Source organism: Lycorma delicatula, chromosome 1 (genome assembly GCF_047948215.1).
Source record: "Lycorma delicatula isolate Av1 chromosome 1, ASM4794821v1, whole genome shotgun sequence".
NCBI classification, from domain to species: domain Eukaryota; kingdom Metazoa; phylum Arthropoda; class Insecta; order Hemiptera; family Fulgoridae; genus Lycorma; species Lycorma delicatula.
Genome location: NC_134455.1, coordinates 31,308,333 through 31,334,365, shown reverse-complemented (window position 1 = coordinate 31,334,365; position 26,033 = coordinate 31,308,333). Strand labels below are relative to the sequence as shown.

Genomic DNA, 26,033 nt, shown 5'->3' with positions numbered 1-26,033 from the left:
CTGGTATTCAGCGACCTAGGAGAGGCAGCGAAATGCTGCCTATAGGAAATAAATTTTATTATGATGTCATATATATTTTGTTAGTTGATGGGGAGCGCCTACCCATTTTAGAATATATGACAAGTGAGCGGTGATTCACTTCCTTTGTATTGTATGGCACCATGCTTAGTCCACTCACGTGTTAGGTAAGCTCTAACCTCTATGAGCTAGTTAGGATCCGCTAAACTGTAATTAGTTAGGGCGCTAAACTGTTCCGTGGCTCAGTAGCCGTTTGTGGCACTGATTTTCTGTCATATGCTTTAGGGCGACCGAATAGGATGGCAGCTGGAAAAATGAATTCAAACCAAACTGATTTCATAATTTGTTTTTATATTTATAATTTATTTTGTAATGATGTGATCTAAATGATATATTATTATGTTCCAATTAAAAAAAGGTATTTAATAACATCATAAGTAGTACGAAAATGGAGACACGGCGCCAATATTACTTCTTGCTTCCGCAGGGACGCTAGTGTCACCATCCGCCATGTTTGTTTTCCCTTTTTCCCTTTGGGAATTTCCCTTTTCTTTTAGCAGGATATTTGAAATTTTGCAGGGATAAAAACTTGAGTAATACATTCGTTTGAATATTATTTATAATAATAAATTCAAAGGTTGGTACCGCTGAGGAACAGCTGTTGATAGCGATCTGTTTGAATTAAATAAATAAATAATATTTAAAGTGAAAAAAAATTTGGTCGGCTAGGACTCGAACCGTGTCAAGACGGGACGCGGCTGACTGACGCCTTAAACCAATCGGCTACAGCGGCTTCTTGATTTAATGCGTGAAAAATGTTCTACATAAGCGGTGAAATGATGAATTTTGAGTATTAATGTCACATCAGTCTGTACACACACCCCCACACACCCCCACACACATTCACACATATACAAACACACACACACACACACACACACACACACACACACACACACACACACACACACACACACACACACACACACACACACACACACTGGTACTGAGTCACTAGTTCCCCTGGTGACCACTGGGAGCGCCAGTGTCGCAGCCGCCATCTTGTATTTTCCCTTTTTCCCCGTAGGAATTTACCTTTTCATTTTTCCCTGTGAGAATTTCCCTTTTCCCTTTTTTGTATTCAGTGAAAAATGAAATATATTATATATGTGTGTATGAATAAAAATTTGACGTACTTGGAGGATGATCCGTGGTCATGATTTCTGGATTCAAAGCGGTTGCACATGAGCAAAACGTAGACCGTTATTGTTACCACAACCACCGCTGCAGACACGAGCCTACATGCAAATTAAAACTTAACACTAATCACAAACATAGAAACGTGTTAAATTATCTAATGCAAAATTCTCTCCTTACTCTCTCTCATTCTTTCCCTCTGCGCGCGCGCGTGTGTGTGTGTGTGTGTGTGTGTATGTGTGTCGTAATTTTCCACTAATATATCGTGAAAACATTAATTCAGCATTAAGACATTCTTTATATGATGCCTGTATATAAAAAATAAAATATCTAGGTTTGTGTATGTGTTAAAGGATTTCCACGAACGACAATAGCGTTAAGCAACACACACTATACTATTACTTTGTATTATTACAAATAAAGTAAAAAAAATTACACCCAGGAATTAAATATAAACGATGAACACAAAGTTAATTAATGAACAATTGATAACTGTGAAAAAAAGTCTCTTAACGCCCGCCCACATCTAATATATACGTAATATGTAACATGTATCATTGTACCAGAAGAAAAATTTATAGTTTATACTCCTTTTTAATTTTAATTATACAAATAAAAACCTTAGGTTTATGCAGTATTAATAAGTTTATTTAAATAATTCTATAAATGATTGTATGAAAAGTATATTTATATATATAGTAGAACTATCTTCCAAATTTATTTACAATAAATAAATGATAGAACTAAAATAAATTATTTCTTCAAAATTTTATAGATCGGAAAAATAATTAGATGTGTAAATACATACCAGACCGAATTCAAAGCTACCGCACATGCGCATCAATTACACCGTTACTGCTGCCACCACCGTTAAGTAAAAATGGATGTACCTTGAGTATGATGCTGCGCGTCGTGGCCGTTGCACCGAGAGGCGTAACCCACTACTTTAGCACCCGGACGTGGCTAGTTCACGAGGAGATGTGTGCAACTGCGGGTGTGTTCGCGTGCGTGCGTTGACGGAGCGACGTGGGTTGTTGACAGTGGGAGGTGTGACACGAGACTGAAGAACAGGTGACGAATATGACCATGAGCTGGCGGTTGTGGCACTTGCGCTCCTAACGGCCACCAGTAGAATTATTGACGCAGTACCAGCTTGTGCGCGCGCGCGCGCGTGTGTGTACAGACTGACTTCCTACCGACTTATCGCAAAGTCGGATTCAAAGCTGTCGCGCATGCGAAACACAGATACAAAGACTTCTACAATGCCTACGCTTCCGGTCAACCTCGAACATGTTTGAACAGGAAAACGTCCACACACAAACAACGACTAGTTTACCCTTGACATCACACACACACACACACACACACACACACACACACACACACACATACACACACACGCGTCACGACAAATAGGACTACAACCGTATAAAGAGCCACACCCAAACCGCCGTTGAAGCCACGTGCCTGGTGTCATTTTCCGAGTAATCTTGAACATTTCTGAACAATGTTTATCGTGCAATTCTAAGAAACGAGACGCATTCTCTCAGCAGTATAATAGCATATGTAATCTAAAACCGCCTATTTTTTTACGATTGTCTCTTCCCCGAAATTTTTTAAACACTCCCCTCACCATTGTCACGTAACCTGATAGTAGATAAATCTATTATCAGATCATGTAATGGACCTTGGAACCACTACATTTAGCAATTGTAAAGACTATCACTTTAAATAAAACAATAGCCCGTACACATTTGCTGAATGAAAGTTTAAATTGTTTTTGTTTTGCTTGTGTGCCTGTGAATAAAATTTTAGATGTACCTCGAGGATGATCCTGGTCGTCGAAGATCTGGTACCGGGAGTCTGCGCGTATGTTCGCGTGCGTACGTCGACGGCGCGACGTGGGACGTTTACCGTGCGATTGGCGACGCTAGATTAAAGAATCGACCGACCGACGCGATCCGAGGTCGGCGCGGCGTTTCACGCCCTGTCGCAACCAATCGTGACGTTAGAATTCGTGGCGGCGCATGTGCACTAGAGTGCGAATACGAATTCTAAGAAAACATTAATCAACTTTTTTGTCAACGGTTTAAACCGTATCTACCGAGAAAAACTCAACAAGTCAGTTTTAACCGGTTAAATCCAGTTTTTTAGGGGAGCAAAAGTAAGCGGAAAACCTCCTATCATATACAAAAAACGACTATCTATAGTTTGACCTTACGTCACACACACACACACACACGCGCGCGCGCGTCACGATTAATAGGAACAAATCCGTCTGAAGTACCACTCCCAAACCGCCGTTGAAGCCACGTGTCGGTTACGAGTAACCTTGAACTGTGTAATTCTAAGAAACGTCTACTTTGGGTGTAATTCTAAGAAAGGAATACACATTCTCTCAGCAGTTTAATAACGTAAGTAACCTTAAACGGCATATCACGTTACACAAACTGTAACTTTAAGAAACGACCACTACCGTGTAATTCTAACATACGACCTCACATTTTCTCACCAGTTTAATAGCGTTAGAAACATGAAACTGCATATTATGTTACACAAAGTGTAATTCCAAGAAACGAATACTATCGTGTAATTCTAAGAAATGACCACACATTTTCTCTCCAGTTTAATAGCGTAAGTACCCGGAAACAGCATATCATGTTACAAAATGTAATTCTAAGAAACGACTACTATCATGTAATTCTAAGAAAAAACTTGACGTCACACATACACACACACACACACACACACACACGTCATGATTAATAAGAACACAACCACCTAAAGTGCCACACCCAAACCGACGTTGAAGCCACGTGCCTCGTATCTACAATAAAGTTGTATCAGTTACGAGCAACCTTGAATATTTCTGAACAGAAATCAAAAATTTATATATATTTAAAGAATGTGTATTCCCCCAACCCAAAAAATAAACAAATTTATTAAACACTCTCCTCACCGTTTGTCACATAACCTGATAGTGCATAAATCTATTACCAGATAATGTACCGGGCCTTGGAACCATTGCATTGAATACATATAATTATATATATTTTTTTTAAAACAAGAGTTAGTTTACGTTATTAAATGGGGGTTCAGAGTGTTTTTGCTTTGTGTATTTTTACTTTTTGTTTGTAACTTTTTGTTGTACGTGTAATGCGTTGTTGTAGTCCTGAAAAGGACTGTATATTTATTTATTTTAATAAATAAATACTACTAATGAAATATCCTCGTCATCGATGAAAGATAATGTACTTCACGTTTTGAATAGTCTCTGTAAATTATGAAATAAATTGATTCTAAAAACCGTCCCCTTTCGAACCAATCACTCTCGTGGTAATCTGTTTGAGAATCTTCTTCCGTATTGTATGCAACAAGCAGCGGTTGTCTCTGTTGAGGTTGATGTGTTACATTATCGGTAACATAATCAGTTTGATCACAAGCAGCTCTCCATCTATCGGTCGGAATACAAGAACTGGTGAATGGTCTTCGGTCCTTTGAGGTATATACGTTAACGGCAACAACATTATTTTTTAGACAAGACGTAGATAATTGGTTTAAAGTAATCGTATCCAACTGCATATTAAAGGAATCATTTAACTTAAAAGCCTTTATCCGTTTATTTTTTTCATCACCACCGTAGAAACCAGAAAATACTATTTCGTTGCTGCCGATAAGACTAATCGAATTGTCCCCACATTCAAAGTCACAATAAAAACTCTCAGCATCATCATTCATCGGATCGAAGAACATCTTTATAATTGCATTGTCACCATCTTTATTAAAAACATGACAGCTAAGATCAACAATGTATACATAACTGTATTTTAATTTGAAAAACATCTGCGAGAAATATCGTTTACCAACCACAACATCTACCTTCTTAATTAGCTCCATAACACCACCGCTGCTGCTGCTGCTGCTGCTGCTGTCACAACGATGTTATTACTTCAACGTCTTCACTAGTAGTGAGTAAATTTACAATAATGTTGTATCAGTTACGAGTAACCTTAAACAGTGCAATTGTAAGAAACGACTATGCATTCTTTCAACAGTTTAATGGCGTAAGTAACCAGAAACGACATATCATGTTACAAAGTGCATCAAATAATACCATGTCTTATAAACTTAAATTTTAATCTTCAGTGACACCACCATCACCACCACCGTTGTCGTCTTAGTCATTTTTTACACTGTAATAAGTTAGCTTCATCGAATGACGTCGTGCAACGATCATTTCGTCTTCGGTAAGTTTGTCTGTACAGCTCTTTAGTAATAATAGCTGAAAAAAATACTAAATAATATTGTCAGAATCGGTTTCGTATAAGATGACACAAATGCGAACCTCACCGTATGATGTATATATCTTTTTCATGTCCAATAATACATAGGAAATACCGATATGATTATCGGTTACCCGATCTTCATCGGTTAATGAAGATTAACCGATGAAGATTTATAATTTTATAATAGATACAGATATAGATTTATAATCAAACACTGTTTGATAAAACAGTCTTGATTGTTGAAAACGTTAATAGACGTTAAGGTATCCATCATCACACTGGCAGAACTTACTCACGAATGATCGATTGCAGTGTATATACTTGTATCATCTACCTTCCCCCCAACCCACACCACCACTCGTTTCGGTAATTTATTTTTAGAAAATAACCGGTAGAGTTCGTTTTCATCGATAACTGGACAGGCTAACGACAAGAAGTTGGCGTTTCCTATATTAATTCAAATTTGTTTTTGCTTTAACTTTCATCATGTGTCCAATAATCAATTCGCAGGAGCACAGGTATTCGGGTAATTCTCAACCGCAATAGTCGAATTTATAACACTCGATTGCATGACCAACATATTTCTCATCATCACAGTGTTCGAGAAGCATCATAAAACAATGTTTACACATGTATCGTGTAACCGATTTAAATTCGGTAAACGTCTTCCCGATAATTATTACTCTAAATCCGATAACCTATTGCACAGAATCAATACGTTTTTGTAAACGTCTAATGTGCGATTCGTCTTTGCGATTCTATCGTCTAACTTATTTAACGTTTTATCCAAAAACTTACGGATATCACACTCGCTCACAACAATCCAATCGATGATGCCCTGTACCTCGCATTCGATATCCTCCACGTTAGTCCACACCGTACCCGCGCGCTGAATTCAAATCGAAATACAGGCGGATGGCCGCTTGGTCAGAAAGAAACTTGGTCAGCAGGGTGTGGAGCTTTCGCGCCTACCACTGTAACGGCTGTGCAAAAGAGGACGCTCAACCTTAGGCCATGTTCGTCAGCTGTTCATCAGTCGCGCGCTACACCTCGCATTATCAAATACTCCGCGCCGCTACGTCAACGCACGCACGCAGCTGCCGCCGCCTCTTGGTGAACGAGCCATGTCGGGAAACTGGAATGGCGGTTGACACCTCCTGGTGCAACTTCCACGACGACCATGATCATCCTCGAAGTACGTCTAAATTTTTATTCATACACACATATATAATTTATTTTATTTTCACTCAATACAATAAAAGGGAAAAGGGAAATTGCCACAGCGAAAAAGGAAAAGAGAAATTCCCAAGGGAAAAAAGGGAAAATCCAAGATGGTGGCTGCGACGCTAGGGCTCCTAGTGGTCACCAGGAGAACTAGTGACTGGAGCTGTGTGTGTGTTGTGTGTGTGTGTGTGTGTGTGTTGGTGGTTGTGTGGGGGTGTGTATATATGTGCGGGTGTGTGTGTGTACAGAATGATGTGACGTTAAATCTCAAAATTCATCATCTCACCGCTTATGTAGAACATTTTTCACATATTACATCAGGGAGACGCTGTAGCCGATTGGTTTAAGGCGTCAGTCAGTCTCGTTCCGTCATGACACGGTTCGAGTACTAGCTGACCAGTTTTTTCACTTTAAATATTATTTATTTGTTTAATTCAAACCGACCGCTACACAACAGCTGTTCCTCAGCGGTACCAAACTTTGAAATTATTATTATAAATAATATTCAAAGGGAATATATTACTCAAGTTGGTATTCCTACGGAATTTCTAATATCCCGCTAAGTGAAAAGGAAAATTTCCCACAGGAAAAAAGGGAAAACAAACATGGCGGACGGTGACACTAGAGTTCCCTGCGTAAGCAAGGAATACAATTGGTGCCGTATCTCCACTTTCGAACTACTACGTTACCTAGTCATCTAGTTGTACATTATTTTTTTATAATAATCGAATGCTAAGCTTAACAGTAAAAAAACTAATTTTGTGTAACCATTCCTATTTATTATTCACTTATAAAATATATTCTATAATTAAATTATAACTAATTAGAAATATATATATATATATATATATATATATATATATATATATATATATATATATATATATATATATATATATATATATATATATATATATATTTTAATAATTTTATTTATAGTCGCATAAACAATTGAAGTCATTAGCGACTTATCAGTGAAATGTAACTGTACTGGTTAATGTGTATTCTTGTACAAACTCATGCCGACCATTTCTGAGACGCGTGATTAATTGAAACCCCACCACCAAAGAACACCAACGATTTAGTATTCAAATAAAAATATTCTAGTTAATCAACTGGTTTTGTATTATAAAATCCTTCTTTTGCCCACTATTTTTAATTGGATTTATTTTATCGTCACCATTTCCCGTCACAATGTGAATCAAGTTTTTTTATACAGGCCTACATAATAGTTGACGTTTTGTTACAAAAGGCTGTAACTCAGTCCAATAATATTTAAACAGTATAATAAATAAAATTAGCAATTCTAAAATTTTCATATCATGAGGGATCATGATTCGAACAATTCAGAACGTCATGATAATAATTCTTAAATTAATCACTCTTACTTGACACGAATCCTTCATTCCTTCCTTATATCCAGCGCACAGCATGTTATCAGAGATCATTTTTGGAAAGTATCCGGTACGTCTGCATTCATCATTACTCATTACAGGCACTTCTACCTCCTGCAGGATGCATGCCGGATCACCATCTTCTTTTAATGTTCCCCACCCGGCTGCTATAGCTCGAGTTCCTTCATACAGTTCATCTGTGAAAAAGCCATGGTGTTATTAAAAAATAAAATTAACTTCATTACAGCTTTCAACAACGTTTCAGTAATAATATTTACATTGAGTATATTTCTTCTTTTTGTTGGCTTGCGTTACTTTTAATTGTTTTCGTCTGTTAGTTTAACTGTAAAAAATCAATTTATTTTGTTACATTCACAAAATTACTATGCATAGAATAATTACTGTACAAAAGTAACTAAAATTATTATTTATTTATTTTAGGGCTCTACACTTTTGTATCGATTAATTATAGATGGAAAAATAAATGAACTCCGCCAACCTCTATGACAAATTGCTAGAAGCGACTTTACCTTTCATCCAAAAGTTTTGTAGATTTCAAAATTACAAAAAATTCCATACCACATTAGCACCGCACAATATAAGATTTCATTATGTATTAATCTTAATAAAACTTAATAGAAATTAATGAACCATCAGTGACTTTTTTTGTATTTAAAAATATAACGATAAAAGAACAATAAAACAAAATATATTACAATTGTCAAAATAATTTTTCTTTTTATAAAAAAATAGCGAGAATTCGATTCACCCAGACCACTTCTTATCCTCCAAGAAAAAGATTGAATCTTCCAGTGCTAAATAATCACCTCATTCAGTAAGTTTTGTCAAAATAGAATAAGCTTCATAAATTAAGTATATGCTAGATGATCGAGTTATGGTCAATCCAACTGGCTGGTTGACTATCATTTGATTTAGTGCATCAGACTGAGATTGAAGAGATAAAAATTGATTTATTCTATATAAAACATTTATGGCTGTAATTTCTAGTTTCTTTTCACGAACAGAGGTTGAGTTGTATAAAGTCTCTTTCAGTGCTATTTTAGAGCTGGTGGTCGAGTGTGTACCTTCTCCAGTTTCACAATCTTGCTGTCTGAGAACTGTAACAACGGATCTTGCGCCCTTAATGTTTAGACGATTCATACTCTTTTCGCGGTGATTCAGAGGATTTGGCGCACGATTTGTTCGAGCACCCGCCTCATCTTGGTGAAAAGATTGGCAACGACTCCTGATCGCAAGTCCCTATTACCAGCAAAGAGACCTTTACCCATAGTCCTACTCGCGCTCATCTAGAGCGGGGGTCGTAATCTGTAACTGTATGATCTTTGATTTCACACATTTGATCCAGTAGCGGCGAAAAGGTGCAAAGAGTGACAGGAGAATACAGAAGTCGTCACGATTGTGGGCCTGTGTTCAACATCTAAGTAGAAAGAATACAGCGAGCATTTTGTGTTCGTATACTGTTAGGTCAGACCATGACAGATGTTAGTGTGATAGGTAAGAAGCCTAGCCGGAGCATTATCCTTCGATCTCCTTGAACACTAGTCCTGACAACGATAGTTCAGAGTTAGATATAGGGGTGATCACCCGGGAGGGTATGAATCCACTTATTGAAGAGTTTTTTCAAGATGAGGGCAAGCTGGGGAGCTCTGCTTCTTTGGCTCGTCATGCTTTGGCAGAACTGGGTGGCTTGTCTTCCTATTTAGCAAACCCCAAGTGTACTAGTGCTGCTACCAAGAAAAGATTATTGCCGTGACTCGAATTCTTCCAAGAGGCTTTCACAACTCTCGTCGAGGGGTTCGAAAATGTTGCCTCACGGCCTGAAGTAACTGTATCTGAGAAACGGCCCAGGCCCCGATGCAACCGCGTAGGTATGCTGAGGTGGTCACGGGCAGACATGGAACCAGCCAATCCTCTAAGAAACCTGAGGTTGCGTTTGTTAATATTAGGGAGACCTCTTTGACAAAAGAAGTGATGGGAATTTTGATATCAAAAAACGTTGGTTGTGCCATGTGGGAAGTCCAATAGAGGATGATGATGTTACTACTTTTGGTTTTGTGAATAAGATTTACGTAAAGCGAAGTGATTTGACAAATGGATATATACCGACTGTTTCACCATCAGACAAGAACAGACTATCATTTTCTCATAAGCGTTTGTGTGATATCGGTGAACCTGTTGACAAGACTGACGCCGTAAACCTCAATTATTTACACAACAACTTGGCGACAAGAGGAAAGGATCTCGTCACAAAAGTACATGTTGATCTTAAAGAGCGTGTTATTAAAAAATATTGCGATCAAAAGTCATCTAAATCAAATCAGAGTACAAAGGACTACATTGTGGAATACCTATTTAGAACTTACAAACTCATAATGCAATATTTTTACAACCCCAATATTCGAAGAATTAATCGAGTAGCTTTTACAGAAGTTTAAAAAAACGATCAATTTGATAAGATTGGGGATAGGTGGCAGGAATTTCTAGACAATGCTAAGGTGTCAGGCAACAAACAAAATATAAACGGGGAATTACAAAAAGACCAACCAGACGCAGATATAAATAACAATGAAGAAGGTAAATTACAAAAATACCAACCAAATGCAGACGTAAATAATAACGATTAGGAGGATCTTACTAAGAATCAGATTCGTCACCCAAAGATGGATCCGCCAAAGAATGACGGACATGAGGAATGATTATCTGACTAATAATGAACTACCAATCACATATCCAAACAAAGTTGTTCCTCACTTTTCTTCGATGGATGATGGACATGAGAAGAAGGATTATCTGATAATAATGAAGTACGACTACCAACTGCAGATTCAATCAAGGTCGTTCCTCCTCCACCGAAAACAGATCCGTTGAGGGATGATGGACATGAGAGGAAGAATATCTGACTATTAATGAAGTACGACTACCAATCGCAGATTCAAACAAAGTCGTTCCTCACTTTACTTCAAGACAATCGTAAAAAAAGTTCAGTCTCTCTCCAATATGGGAAGAGTGAGGAGGTCAAAACGTATGGTCAGTAATGGTCAGGTGAGGAGGTCTAAACGAATCGTCAGTCTTAAGCGAGGTGTCGGACTATTAACAACACTAAACGCAGGAGCAGCGAAGGTAGTCCGAAGGGTGATAAACAAAGGCGTTGATTTACTACCGGTAGAATTACATATACCTTGGTACCAAGAAAACGCTTAAAGAGAGGCGATCCAGCTGTAAACAAGTTAGACGCCACTTGTAAAGAGCACGACATCGCGTACGCTAAGTACAGCGATAACGAAAACAGAGCAGCGGCAGACCGTAAATTAGCAGTCATGTGGAAGTTGCGTAGAGGTCGGGAGGCCGAGGCATTTGGGATGCGGTTTCGAGCCGGGCCAGAACCGGATCGGAACGGTGATCACAATGCACCGGCTCTAATTTTCGTCCAGTTGCCCATCTCCCGTCTGCGGAAAAGGCTTCAAAGCCTCGCGATGGAGGCATGGCAGCATGAATGGCACACCACGACTATGGGTAGATCCTTGTATAATTTTATACAGGATTTGGGGGGATGGTATGCCTCGAGTTCTTTCTTAAGGGCGTCGGGTGCCCAGGTGCTCACCAACCATGTGAATCTAAACCAATATCTGTTTCGGTTTCGCCTGGTGGCTGATGAGTTGTGTGTCTGCGGGGAGGTCCAGTCTAATGTACATATGATGTACGACTGCCCGGCCCTTGGGGGGGCCAGAGACCGTGCCACCCTGGAACTTAGAGGTCAGGGGGAAACCTGGCCGCTCACAAGCGGCGAGGCAGTGTGGCGAGAGCCGCACTGTCGGACCGTGTGGGAGTTCCTCGATGAGGTTGCTATGTTCAACCGTCATCGGTAAATTTAAGGGATTCTTAATGTAATTGCATTTGGACTCCTAATAGCTTTATTGCTGGAAACCAACCTTGGAAATAGGGCTGGCCATCAGCCAAATCAGCTCCAAGCGCTGTTAAATGGTGGACAGGTACTAGCTGGCATACAGCGACCGAGGCGTGGCAGCCAAAATTGCTGTCTTTTATTTTATAGACTCTTATAGTTTTAAATTGTTACAAGGGGTGCGCCTCCCCGAACTAGTTTTATGTTGACAAGTGAGCGATTTGGACACTTCAGCGGGTGCTGTATGGCGCCCTGCTTGATTCGCTCACGCACGTTAGGTTGCTCATTAGGAGCTTTTAGGATTTGGGTCGCTAAACCGTTATGAGGCACAGTAGCCGTTCTTGGCACGGAACATTTGGTCTATGCTCTAGGGCGACCGAATGGGGTGGTGGTGGGAGAAGAAATGCCAGTTAACCAAATACCTTAAACTCGGAGCTTTAAGCTTCGGAGGATAGGTAGTTGGACTGTCTGGCCCGAGGCCAGTGTGAGCGATCATAGGCTTATAACCTATGATATTGCTTACGCAGGCGGTCCAAGGGCACCAAATCCAGGTCGCTACAACCTAAGGGGCCTGGATCAGCGCAGGCTGAGGCGGGTATGCGATGCTGCATTGCAGGAATTGCAGTGGAGCATGGAGTCTAGGGAGGAGGTGGAATTGATGGCGGAGCTAATCGGCCGGGCCATCAAGACTGGCTGCGACGAGGTCCTACGGCGGCCTAGGCCAATGAACGGACCCGTCACAAGCAGCCAGTCCGCTGATCTGAGCGTGCCTGGAGCCGTCATGACCTCATTTTCCGGGAGGTCGTCTGTGGAAGACAGGCGGAGGCCCGGCAAGAAATGGTGGTCCTCTGACCTTAATGTGCTGCGCGCAAGAGTGAGGTCCGCGCGGGCAAGATACCAGCGCTGCCCCCTAACGGGGATTATCGTTAACGACGTGCGCGCTAAGCGTCTGCGGATCTACCGGCGTGCCCGTAATACATATGTTCACGCCATCAAGGAAGCCAAAAGCTAGTTTTGGAAAGACTCCATGCGGGAATTGCAACGCGATCCCTGGCAGCTCGCAAAGTCTTGTTACAAGCCAAAGCCATTGCACGTGTTGTCCAGTGTTCGATGCGGGTTAGTTGGTCGTGACCACACTTTAACATCTGTGGCGACCTACCGGGCGTTCCTGGATACTCTGTTTCCAGATGCTCCGGAGGGTGAAGCGGAAATCGGCGTTAGGGCGTGTGAAACACCATTCCCTGGCGTTCGGACCGTGGAACCCGATGATATAGACCGAGTGGTTTCTCGAATGGCATTAAAGAAGGCACCGGGGATTGACCAACTTGACCCGGATATTTTCCATCATTTATTGCCTGTCATAAGGGAGCCTCTCGGCAGGCTGTTCACGGGATGCCTAAGCTGTGGCTGCTTTCCGGGTTGCTGGAAGGTGGCTTTGGTAAGGGTACTCCTGAAACCTGGAAAGGATCCTGGTGAGGTCGGCAGTTATCGACCCATCAGCCTCTTACCGGTCTTCGGCAGGTTGCTGGAAAGGCTGGTTGTGGAACGGCTCAAGGAAAGCATTGATATGAGCCGTATTCTAAATCGAGGCCAGTATGGCTTCATGAAAGGGGTTGGCACCGAGGATTGCATCTTAAATGCTCTTGCCGAGGTGGAAAGCGCCGACTGCAAATATGTTTTGGCTATTTTTATTGATATAGAGGCAGCATTTCCTTCCTTGTGTTGGAGTTCTGTCCTCTATGCTTTGGAACGCCGCAATGTTCCCGAAGCCACACAGGCCGAGGTAAGAGACTATTTGTCTAACCGAACGGCTCTGTTTAAAGATGCGCACCTAGTTGTGGAAAAGTCCGTCACCAGGGGAAGCCCGCAGGGTTCCGTCTCGGCCCCCTGCTGTGGAACCTGGTGTTTGACGGATTTCTGGGATTGACTTTCCCAGAAGGAGTCACGGCCCAGGCTTTCGCCGATGACTGTCTCCTTTTAGTTCGTGGAGATTCACGACCACAGCTAGAAAGCAGAGCGCAGGCGGCCTTGTCAACCGCCGAAGGCTGGATGGACATGCAAACTTAAAAAATTTCTGTGCCCAAAACGAAGTTTATGCTTCTAAAGGGCGCAGACAAATTATCATGCAGTCGAAACCCCCACATTAAATATAAAGGCTGTGTAATCAGCCGAGTAAGGGTTCATAAGTACCTAGGTGTTTTGTTTGATGATAAGTTGCTGTTTAGTAACCATATTAAGCAAGTTGCGGCGGACGCTGTCTCTTTGATGCACAAGCTTAGAAGGATTGCTCGGAAAGACTACTTGCTGTCGGGCCGCCAAATGTACTTGGTGTACCGAGGCGTCTTTGAAAGTATGATCGCATACGCGGCGCCGGTTTGGGCGCATATGTTGGAAAGGAATAGAGCACTACTTCAAAATTAAGGAGTGCCCAGCGCAGAGCCATGATAGTATGCACTGGTGTATTTAAAACAACCTCCTACGAGGCTACTACTGTATTGGGAAAGGCTCTCCCAATCGATTTAGTGGTGAAAATTCGGGCAGCCATGTGGAAGTCGCGAAGAGGTCGGGAGGCCGAGGCATTTGGGATGCGGTTTCGAGCCGGGCCAGAACCGGATCGGAACGGTGATCACAATGCACCGGCTCTAATTTTTGTCCAGTTGCCCATCTCCCGTCTGCGGAAAAGGCTTCAAAGCCTCGCGATGGAGGCATGGCAGCATGAATGGCACACCACGACTAAGGGTAGATCCTTGTATAATTTTATACAGGATTTGGGGGGATGGTATGCCTCGAGTTCTTTCTTAAGGGCGTCGGGTGCCCAGGTGCTCACCAACCATGTGAATCTAAACCAATATCTGTTTCGGTTTCGCCTGGTGGCTGATGAGTTGTGTGTCTGCGGGGAGGTCCAGTCTAATGTACATATGATGTACGACTGCCCAGCCCTTGGGGGGGCCAGAGACCGTGCCACCCTGGAACTTAGAGGTCAGGGGGAAACCTGGCCGCTCACAAGCGGCGAGGCAGTGTGGCGAGAGCCGCACTGTCGGACCGTGTGGGAGTTCCTCGATGAGGTTGCTATGTTCAACCGTCATCGGTAAATTTAAGGGATTCTTAATGTAATTGCATTTGGACTCCTAATAGCTTTATTGCTGGAAACCAACCTTGGAAATAGGGCTGGCCATCAGCCAAATCAGCTCCAAGCGCTGTTAAATGGTGGACAGGTACTAGCTGGCATACAGCGACCGAGGCGTGGCAGCCAAAATTGCTGTCTTTTATTTATAGACTCGTATAGTTTTAAATTGTTACAAGGGGTGCGCCTCCCCGATCTAGTTTTATGTTTGACAAGTGAGCGATTGGGACACTTCAGCGGGTGCTGTATGGCGCCCTGCTTGATTCGCTCACGCACGTTAGGTAGCTCATTAGGAGCTTTTAGGATTTGGGTCGCTAAACCGTTATGAGGCACAGTAGCCGTTCTTGGCACGGAACATTTGGTCTATGCTCTAGGGCGACCGAATGGGGTGGTGGTGGGAGAAATGCCAGTTAACCAAATACCTTAAACTCGGAGCTTTAAGCTTCGGAGGATAGGTAGTTGGACTGTCTGGCCCGAGGCCAGTGTGAGCGATCATAGGCTTATAACCTATGATATTGCTTACGCAGGCGGTCCAAGGGCACCAAATCCAGGTCGCTACAACCTAAGGGGCCTGGATCAGCGCAGGCTGAGGCGGGTATGCGATGCTGCATTGCAGGAATTGCAGTGGAGCATGGAGTCTAGGGAGGAGGTGGAATTGATGGCGGAGCTAATCGGCCGGGCCATCAAGACTGGCTGCGACGAGGTCCTACGGCGGCCTAGGCCAATGAACGGACCCGTCACAAGCAGCCAGTCCGCTGATCTGAGCGTGCCTGGAGCCGTCATGACCTCATTTTCCGGGAGGTCGTCTGTGGAAGGCAGGCGGAGGCCCGGCAAGAAATGGTGGTCCTCTGACCTTAATGTGCTGCGCGCAAGAGTGAGGTCCGCGCGGGCAAGATACCAGCGCTGCCCCCTAACGGGGATTATCGTTAACGACGTGCGCGCTAAGCGTCTGCGGATCTACCGGCGTGCCCGTAATACATATGTTCACGCCATCAAGGAAGCCAAAAGCTAGTTTTGGAAAGACTCCATGCGGGAATTGCAACGCGATCCCTGGCAGCTCGCAAAGTCTTGTTACAAGCCAAAGCCATTGCACGTGTTGTCCAGTGTTCGATGCGGGTTAGTTGGTCGTGACCACACTTTAACATCTGTGGCGACCTACCGGGCGTTCCTGGATACTCTGTTTCCAGATGCTCTTCGAGTAGTTTTCATGTTGGATGCATTACCCAAACAACCATACACTAATGAGTCAGCAATAGTTAATCTTGACCGTAACACCGGACATGAAACACATTGGGTATGTTATCGAAAACAAGGACGATTAGGTAGACAGTTTTTCGATAGTTTTGGTAATTTGCGTCCACCCAACGAGTTGATGCGTTATTTTCCATCCAACTCGATTGTCAATTATAATTATGAAAACAGACAGCGTATAAACACGGTTATATGTGGTCATTTATGTCTTCAGTTCCTCAGTCGTGAATCATCCGCATACCACTAAAGATCATAATGTTCTGCATAAGTGGAAATTCGTCGTTATTACACACTACATTCTTCCAGGGTTTAGAACTAACTGATGGTGAGTGGGAATTGGTGTTGATAAACCTAACCACATACAACTCGATACCGAATGTGGAAGAAGGGTTCAACAACTCGTTTACCGTTTTACCAATTAAACAACAAAAATATCAATCTGACACTACCTGAAAATAAAATTACTATAAAAAAACTAGCTGGAATTAAAATAATAAACATCAAATAATTATTCAATAAAAAATCAAAAAATAAATAATTAAAGTAACCATAAAAACTATTTAATTAAAAAATTCTGAATAAAAAAGGGAATATGAGGTGGACGATATCGCCAAGACAATAAGTGATGAATTAAAAAGGAAACACGATATAACCTTAGTTATGCAACTAAATAAAAACACGCTAAAATGTGAAGTTCAATGTGACGCCATGATTGACCTAACATAGAAGGATAGCTTGGCACCACTGTTGGGGTTTGAACAAGCGTATCTAGCGAAGAATGTATGGCATATGTCATCAAACCAAGTAGCCATTAACAACGTGAACGCCGTGCGTGTCGAACGCAATCTTATACGAGGCTTCTATACTAACGGATCAGAAGGCCACATGTTACATGAATTTACACTAAGCGTGCCGCCAGTTTTCAAAATAATAGAATCGCCAAAGAATATAATATACTTATCGGTAAATACAAAGAATATAAACAAAATCACTTACAGGTTTACCGATCAGAACAGAAGTTTATAAATTTCCGCGGAGAGACAATAACCGTGAGATTACATTTAAGATGAAGATTAGAAAATGAGACTAATTTACAATAGCGGTACGGTACGCAAACCGATCAGTCGATCTTTGAACACCAGAGGGTTAACATCGCGGAACGTGTTGTTTCTTTGCAAACTCGGCTTTACGGTGGTGAATCGCAATGGCAACAGCAGATATGTTAGACATTGGTAAAAGTGTTTCATATGATAACACAATTACTTAATTTGAGTACATTTACCGTATGCATCGTCGACTTATAACAACAATCCGGATACCGATTCACCAACAAGATGTGTACAAATTACCACATAAACATTTTTTGATGGTCATAGGTACATTAACTACTTAAAATGGAGACAAAAAAGTGGTGGAATCAACATTTACCAAAAACGCGGTTCCATTTCTGTTTGAAGAGATACGGTATGAAATAAATGGTACGGAAGTGTGTCGAGTGCAAATGTTAGGAATTACACTACAATAAAAAATATTCTGTCGTTACGTAATAGCGAGGAGAATAGTTTGAAAACTTCGTTTGGAAGTTTAATCTATCGGATAAATTTACTTTAGATGAAAATACAGGACGATTTTGCTTCTATGTGCCTTTGCGTATGCTTTTTGGTTTCGCCGAAGACTATAAACACAGAACATTGAGCGTGAAACAAGAATTGGTCTTACTTAGATCTTCCAGCGACGTAAATGCGCTTGTATTAACGAAAAATTTGCCTGATTCTAAGTTAAAGGTGATTAAGGTGGCGTGGAAAATTCCATTTGTTCACGTACCCGATACAATGCGATTGCAGTTGTTAAAGGTTGTAGAACGAGATAGACCGTTGGCGATCGCTTTGCGTACATGGCAGATACACTAGTATCCGGCTTTACCGCAAACAAACATTCACTCTTGGACGGTAAAAACGTGTCTGCAAACGGTTTACAAACAGATAGAAAAGATAAAGCAACAAAATTTTTCACTAAATTCGATTTTTGTGAGTTGGTCATAACGATGTTCGGACGATAACGGAAAACGCACCAAAACCATGTTCAAATTACATCGTAAATTGTCCGTATCACAATCTTCACAACAGTGGGAATGTACATTGTAAACTGGATGTTTTTATATACAATGGTTAAAGTTTTGTAAACATCCGTGGGATCTGGTCATAGAAGAGGATCGTTTGCGATAGTTTGAAAATTCTAACGCTGAAAAAAAGAAGAATTGGCCAAGAATGGTTATTACTATTAGTTCAACGACTTGTGCGTAAAATGATGTTGGTGTAACGAACCGATTAACTCGCACAGATCACAACGTTGTAAGGATTGCATCAAGGTAAACATTTCGCTTTCATTCGAGTCTATTGTACTTCGAAGACTACCGCTGTAGTGCTCAGTATGCTGTTGAATATATGTCTTTGGTTATAGAATTTGCAAGAAAAAAAACAAAAAAAAATAGATATAAGAAAATTCGAGTGTTTAATAGTAGGCCTCTGGGGGAGAGATTTCACTCATGTAAAAAAAAATCTCAACGCGCCGTGGTTGCTACCTCCAGGGTGGTGTGGAAACGCAACCTATAAAAAGGAACTGATGGTTTGTTGTATTAACAGTTTAGCGATGTATGTTGATTTTGCCGCATCGGTGTGGTTAATTAAATTTTCCCCCATCGTTGTGCAAGAACATTGCAACATCTTATGAAAATTGTGAATGCAGCGTTGCCGCAAGCTTTAAACACAAATATTGATTTGAATCGTGTCAATACGGTTAGAGTAGATTTCAATTAAAACGCCACTTACGATGAAATTCATAGTCGCTTGCAAGAATATCTTGATAGCTTAAAGATCGATACTGTTGACGGTGCGTGTAAAGGTTGTGGTGGTGGTAGTGGTAAGACTTACTAAATAAAGTACAGTTCTTCCACAGACGATCCATTATCAAATGGTTATCACAAGAAAAACTTTTACTGATTTGGTTAACGAATTGAAATTGGTTGCATCGTACATATGTAAACATTGTTTTATGGTGCTTGTTGAACACTGTTATGATGGTCAAAGTCATGCAATCGATTGTAAAAAATTCGACTATAGCGGGCGTGGGTTACCCAAATACTTGTGCTCGTGCAAACTGATTATTGGAAACGTGAAAAAACTTAAAGCGCTGTTGTGTGAAAACAAATTTGAATTTCTGTGGGACAATCCTTCGCTATTTGCATGTAGAGTTATCGATGAAAACGAACTCTACCGGTTGTGTTTTGTAAACTTACCGAAAAGAGTGGGAGGAAGGAATACGACATAAATATCTACACGGTACCGACGGCGTTGGACAATCATTTGAGTACAAGTTCTACAACTGCAATGACGACGATGGACGCTATAACGTTCGTTAACATTTTCGTTCGTTAACGACGACCATCCTGGTCGTCGTTGAAAATGTCCTCAACGGTAGCTTAAAATCCTTTTAAGCTACCGTTGAGGACGTTGACCGATATTAGTGTCGGTACAGATTACATATTATTGGATTTGAGAAAAGTATTTACAGAAAATGGCGAGGTTCGCATTTGCGCAATATTATATGACAGTGATTTTTCGGACACAGAATTATGTTGCTTTCAATTAAATTTATCAAAAAAATATACCAACAAATTCACCAAAACGAACTGAGCGTCGTAAAACGCCATCCGATGAAGCTAACTTATTACGGTTTAAAAGACGATGGTACTGAAGACTTAAAAGTAAGTTTGTAAAAACCTGTTTTCATGTTCATTGTCATTCATAACCAGTATTTCAGAAGCAGACGATGTGAACTTTCCTCATTTTGATTGTGGACTTTGAAGTGTTAACAACGTTGTCATCTTCTACGTGTTATAGAGCTAATTAAACAGGTAGATGTTAAGGTTGGTAAACAATATTTAACACCTAGGTGTTTCAAATTAAAGTACAGTTATATATACATTGTTGATGTTAACGATCATATATTTGATAAAGATGGTGATAATGTAATTGTAAAGATGAATTTCGATCTCATGATTAATGAAAAAGTTTTTGTGACTTTGAATGTGGGAACAAATCGATTGGACTTAACGGCAATAAATAAATTGTTTTTTTCTGGTTTTTAATGCGATAACGATAACCGTGTAAAGGCCTTAAAGTTAAACGATTCTTTGAACATCAAGTTAGATACGATTACGTTAAAAAACTAACTACAACTTGTTTAAATAATAACTTTCTTGCTGTTAACTTGTACGCCGCAAAAGAAATAACTATCACCTCCATCACCACATCACGTGTTGCGTGCGATGGATGGAGTGGATGTGATGAAACGGGTTACTTCCCTGTTTGTGATATACAACAAAGGGAACCAGTGCTTGTTGCATATGATACTGAAGAGAATTACAAAATTCATTATGATGAAAGTAGTCAGTAGTACACTTATGTATGCGAAACTAGTAGCCAAGCAGTAGTAGAACATGGAAACATCTTCATGATTCTTCTTTACAAAACCATGATGTCATGAGTAATGAACAACAAATGCAGATGATGGATACTGATAAACTTGCACATGAAAAAGAGTTTTGCATACATAAGTGGGTTTCCTGAAAAGTCTTGACTATTATTTACTATTTTTAACCAATTTCCTCTCATGGTTGGATATGTTTTCTTGTGCAAGTTTATCAGTATCCATCATCTGCATTTGTTGTTCATTACTCATGATATCATGGTTTTGTAAAGAAGTATCATGAACATGTTTCCATGTTCTACTATTGCTTGGTAAAACATTTTTAACCCCCATACAATAATGATTGTTATTGTATGTGTGGTTCCAAGGTCTGTATTATAATTGATATTGGATTTATCCACTGTCGAATTATATTAAAATTGGTGAGGAGAGTGTTTTTATTGGTGAATGAAAATTATAAATGTTATAAATCGTTTTCTTAGAAATATCTAATTAATATTTTTTGTTTAAGGACAATAAAATTATTAAAAGTCATTATACATAATTGAATTTCGAAAAGATAATTTTTTTATTAAGAATTTAGTTAGTGAGCGGCTGACGACGTTCGAGGTCGCATGTACGCAGTTGTTGTTGACCCCGGATTTTGGGTAGGCATTCTTGAAGGGAAGGACATAGACGGCAACACAACGTTCGAGGTCGCACGTACGCAGCAGTGTTTGACCCCGAAAGTTGCGCACATGATGCGTGCGTGTGTCCACATCGGCTGGTGCGCATGCGCCGATTCGAATGGAGCGCTGCGATTGATCGAACCGCACACATGTGTTCCACACCACCACCACCACCTTCGGTCGTGTTCATCAGCTGTTCTTCCCACTAGTGCGCCGCACCTCGCAGCAACAGCAGCAGCCGCCCCGCCGCCGACTCCTGGTGCCCGTCGACGAACCAAGCGGACCGGGGTGCAGTGTGGAGAGAGAGAGAGAGAGTAGCGGGTGACGCCTCCCGGTGCGACGGCCACGACGACCAGAATCATCCTCGAAGTACGTCTAAATTTTTATTCAACACACACACATACACACCTTGTGGCGTCACAACATGGCCGCCGATACAATATGGCGAATCCAAAATGGCTTTTTTTCCAAACTGACCGCCACACAATAGCTGTTCAACGGTGCTACCAACCTTTGATTTAATTTCTATAAATAATATTCAAAGCCAATAGTATCATAATCAAGTTGGCAACCCTACACAATTTCAAATATCCCGCCAAGGAAACGGGAAATTCCCACAGAGAAAAAGGGAAAATCGAAGAATGCGGCTGCGACACTAGCGCTCTTGCGGCAGCCAGTGGTACAAGTGGCGCAGTAGCCCTATTTTAGCACTACTCATATCGATAAATAAACAATTTTATTTTGAAGGTACAAACAATACATTGTATGTGTGTGTGTGTGCATTTAAATATGTGTCTATTATATAATATTTAGTTGATAATGTTGTTTAAATGGAGAATAATTGAATTAATTAACTCTTCAGAATACATATTCTTTACTTGCACAAACCAAAATGTATTTGCTAGTAACAATGTCAGATATAATTTCGGTTACACTTGGACAATCTAAGTGACTTTTAACGTAAATTTTATGTAGATAAATCTATTATTAGCTATACAGTAGGGTTTCAACTGAAATAACTTTTATCGTTTAATATTATTCGTCACGAAATTATGTTATAGGAAGAAATAGCTGTATGGTTCCCATTAATAATTTGTTTTAAACAGATTGAATTTTAGTTGGTTATCTCATTATCTAAGCCAGGTAAACATTTTCTATTTATCCAAGATTAAATAAATTGTATTGAAGTCGACATAACGTATCTTAACAAAATTCAACATGAGATATTAAGATTCATAGACTCAAAGACTCGTCTATAGCATATTTCTAAAAGAGTATTCTTTGACAAAGAAAATCACTTTAAATATTTACTAAAAGAAACCCGATTTGTTTAATTTTAGAAAGATCAAGTGTTAGTTTTACGACGAACTATTGTAGCGCCAATTTCGTGTTGCAATATTTGAAGTTACCGACCTAGTCGGCATTCTGTAGTTGAAAATGCACGATTAATTGCAGTGAAATTAAAATGATGATGTGAGTTTTTATTTATTAGAATCAAGCAGTTCGTTTAAAAGCTATAGGTGCTTGAATAGAAACTTCTGTTTCACGTTTATTGTTAAGTAACTACGAAGTATGAAGTCGCTCCAGTAATCTTTTCTGTATAATAATAAAAAAGCGACTCAGTTTTGAGAGTGTACGCTATTTAGAATACATGTAATTAAAATTGTGTTTATAAATTGCTGAGTATGCGTTTTATTTTGTACCCATTACCAACTCGGTGTTTATAATTCTTATTGTTATTTATTTTATTTCAATACATATAAAAATGTATATATTTAAATTTTCATCGTTCATAATTTTTCATTGTAATTTAAATTATTTCAAGGTACTGAAAGTAAATGTGACGCATTAAATATTAATATCAAGTTTCAGCTTTTCTTCTGGAAGTTTGCTAGTTAAAATCGCAGCAATTTTTTACGCTGTAAAGAATTTGAATGATTATGTTTAATTAAATGTATATTTAACGATATTATTAGGTAGATTTTTTAAGAAAGCTACCTAAAATAATGGGTACCATGATTCGACCTTACGGAAAATTTTGACATATCTTCGCGTTTCATCCCCCAGACTCCAAAACCACCGTCAGTTCAAAAGTTTATATATATGTATATATAAAAATGAATGTTTGTCTGTATGTCTCTTATGGCTTCTTAAACCGTATTCCGATAGCGATGAAATTTTGGGGAATGGTTGGACGCATGTCAGGGGAGGTTTCTGAATTAGTTTGGACCCGCTAGGTGGCGCTGGCGTCGAGATGTTTTGAAAAATTGTATTTATGGTCCGATTTGCCTCATATTCAGAATACATGGAAATAATTATTTCTGCAAAAAAAAATGAACCCGCTAGATGGCGCTAGGGTTGAGATATTTAGAAAAATTATATTTATGGACCAATTTGGTTCATATTCAGAATATGAATATTAGTTACGCGAAAAGAAATATTTCTGCAAATATATACCCGCTAGGTGGGGCTAGTGTCGAGATATTTACGAAACAAACAGACTTTTTTATTCTATATATATATATATATAAAAGGCATGTTCGTATGTGTGTCCGCTAAAGACCAAAAAACTAATGCACCGATTTACGCGCGGGCAAAACGGAAAGAGGGTAAAAGGAGAAAGGAGAATAAGTGAAAGGAAAATTTGTGAGGTGTGAAGTTCAGTTTTTTAATTTGTTTATCAAATTTTCAATTGTGTTCATTTAAACTCTCTCTCTCTCTCTCTCTCTCTCTCTCTCTCTCTCTATATATATATATATATATATATATATATATATATAGCAATAGCGAAGCATTGCCGGGTCTGCTAGTATATTTATATATATATATTTCACTTTCTTGTGGACACGATAACTGCCGTAATTTTGCGCCAACCACTTTCAAATAGATACATACAATATAACGACCCAAAATCTCGGTTGAGTTCATTAATGAGCAAAATCGGACCATGCAGGTGGAAATGGGAAGGCTTTTTGGACGATCGTATGAAGCAGAATGTTCACGTATAGTATGTAACAATAAAAAAATACCTTATTCATACTTAGGTATTCTAAAATACCATATTCATACTTACTATAAGATTAAAGATCCTGAAATAATTTCATTTTTGCATATGTTCATTCGCTTTTTCAATATGGAAAAGAGATGTGGGGAGGAACATATGATACCCACCTTCATAAAATATTTAATTAGAGCAGCTCTTGGTAGACGATTTTTTCAAAAATTTAAAGTAACTACTTTGAGATAAATGTATGTGAAGCAAGTAATACAACACATTAACAAATATATAAATTAGTATTAATTTAAAAATACACCAATCAGGTAATCAGGTATGTTCCCGCTCAGAAGTATCTGGGTTTTATCCTTGATGAGAGGCTTCTCTTCAGTAAAGGAGCACCTCCAGTTTGTGGCGAAGAAGGCTATTGATGCCTTTTTCAGCGTCCGTAGAGTGATCCATCCCGATTGGGGGTTGAATTACCGTACCATGCGTATTCTTTACAAGGTGTCTGTGAAACCATTATGCTGTACACTGCGCCCGTCTGGGCTCATCGTTTGCAATTTCAGAGTTATAGGGACATAGTGTGACGAGCCCAGCGTTTTCTGTTGTTAGCTGTTGTCGGCGGTTACAGGACTATTTCGCGAGAGGCAGTTACTGTGATCCCTAGCATGAAGCCAGTGGATATTTTGGCTACAGAGCGTAGCCAGCGGTACATCTCTAAGAAGGAAGGCCTTCTTACATCAGGGCGTAATTGAAGACCAAGGTTTTGACTCTTGGCAAGCTAGGTGGGCTGAATCATCTACTGGTCGATATACGCATGGTATTTTTTCAAATGTTAGGGAATTGCATGCTATTAGTTGAGTTTCCCCAATCGGTATACTACTCAATTTCTGTCGGGACATGGTGTCTTTAGGGACGGTCTAGCGAGGTTTAGGTTGGTTGATTCCAGCTTGTGTCCGGAATGTAGGGTCGTTGATACGGTGAATCATGTTCTATCATGTATGTTCATGGATGAATCATGTTCATGGATATTTTGGCTACAGAGCGTAGCCAGCGGTACATCTCTAAGAAGGAAGGCCTTCTTACATCAGGGCGTAATTGAAGACCAAGGTTTTGACTCTTGGCAAGCTAGGTGGGCTGAATCATCTACTGGTCGATATACGCATGGTATTTTTTCAAATGTTAGGGAATTGCATGCTATTAGTTGAGTTTCCCCAATCGGTATACTACTCAATTTCTGTCGGGACATGGTGTCTTTAGGGACGGTCTAGCGAGGTTTAGGTTGGTTGATTCCAGCTTGTGTCCGGAATGTAGGGTCGTTGATACGGTGAATCATGTTCTATACAACTGTCCGCGGTACGAAGCTGAGCGTACGAGAGTCGGTAGGGAACTTGAGACAGTACACTCCTTTTTGGATCTGCGAGTAAACTGGAGGACTCGCAGTGAGTGGACAATAGTGGCTG

At 40.2% G+C, this 26,033-nt stretch overlaps 1 protein-coding gene across 2 annotated transcripts in view; it reads right to left on the bottom strand.

Annotated features, from left to right (window-relative positions):
• LOC142318072 (trypsin-7-like) overlaps positions 1 to 26,033 on the bottom strand; it is a 90,354-nt gene that overhangs the window by 14,999 nt on the left and 49,322 nt on the right. For both annotated transcript variants that reach the window (XM_075354594.1, XM_075354595.1), the window contains one exon: positions 8,114 to 8,316. In XM_075354594.1, the coding sequence (XP_075210709.1) occupies positions 8,114 to 8,316 (203 nt within the window). The remainder of the gene's footprint in view (positions 1 to 8,113; positions 8,317 to 26,033) is intronic.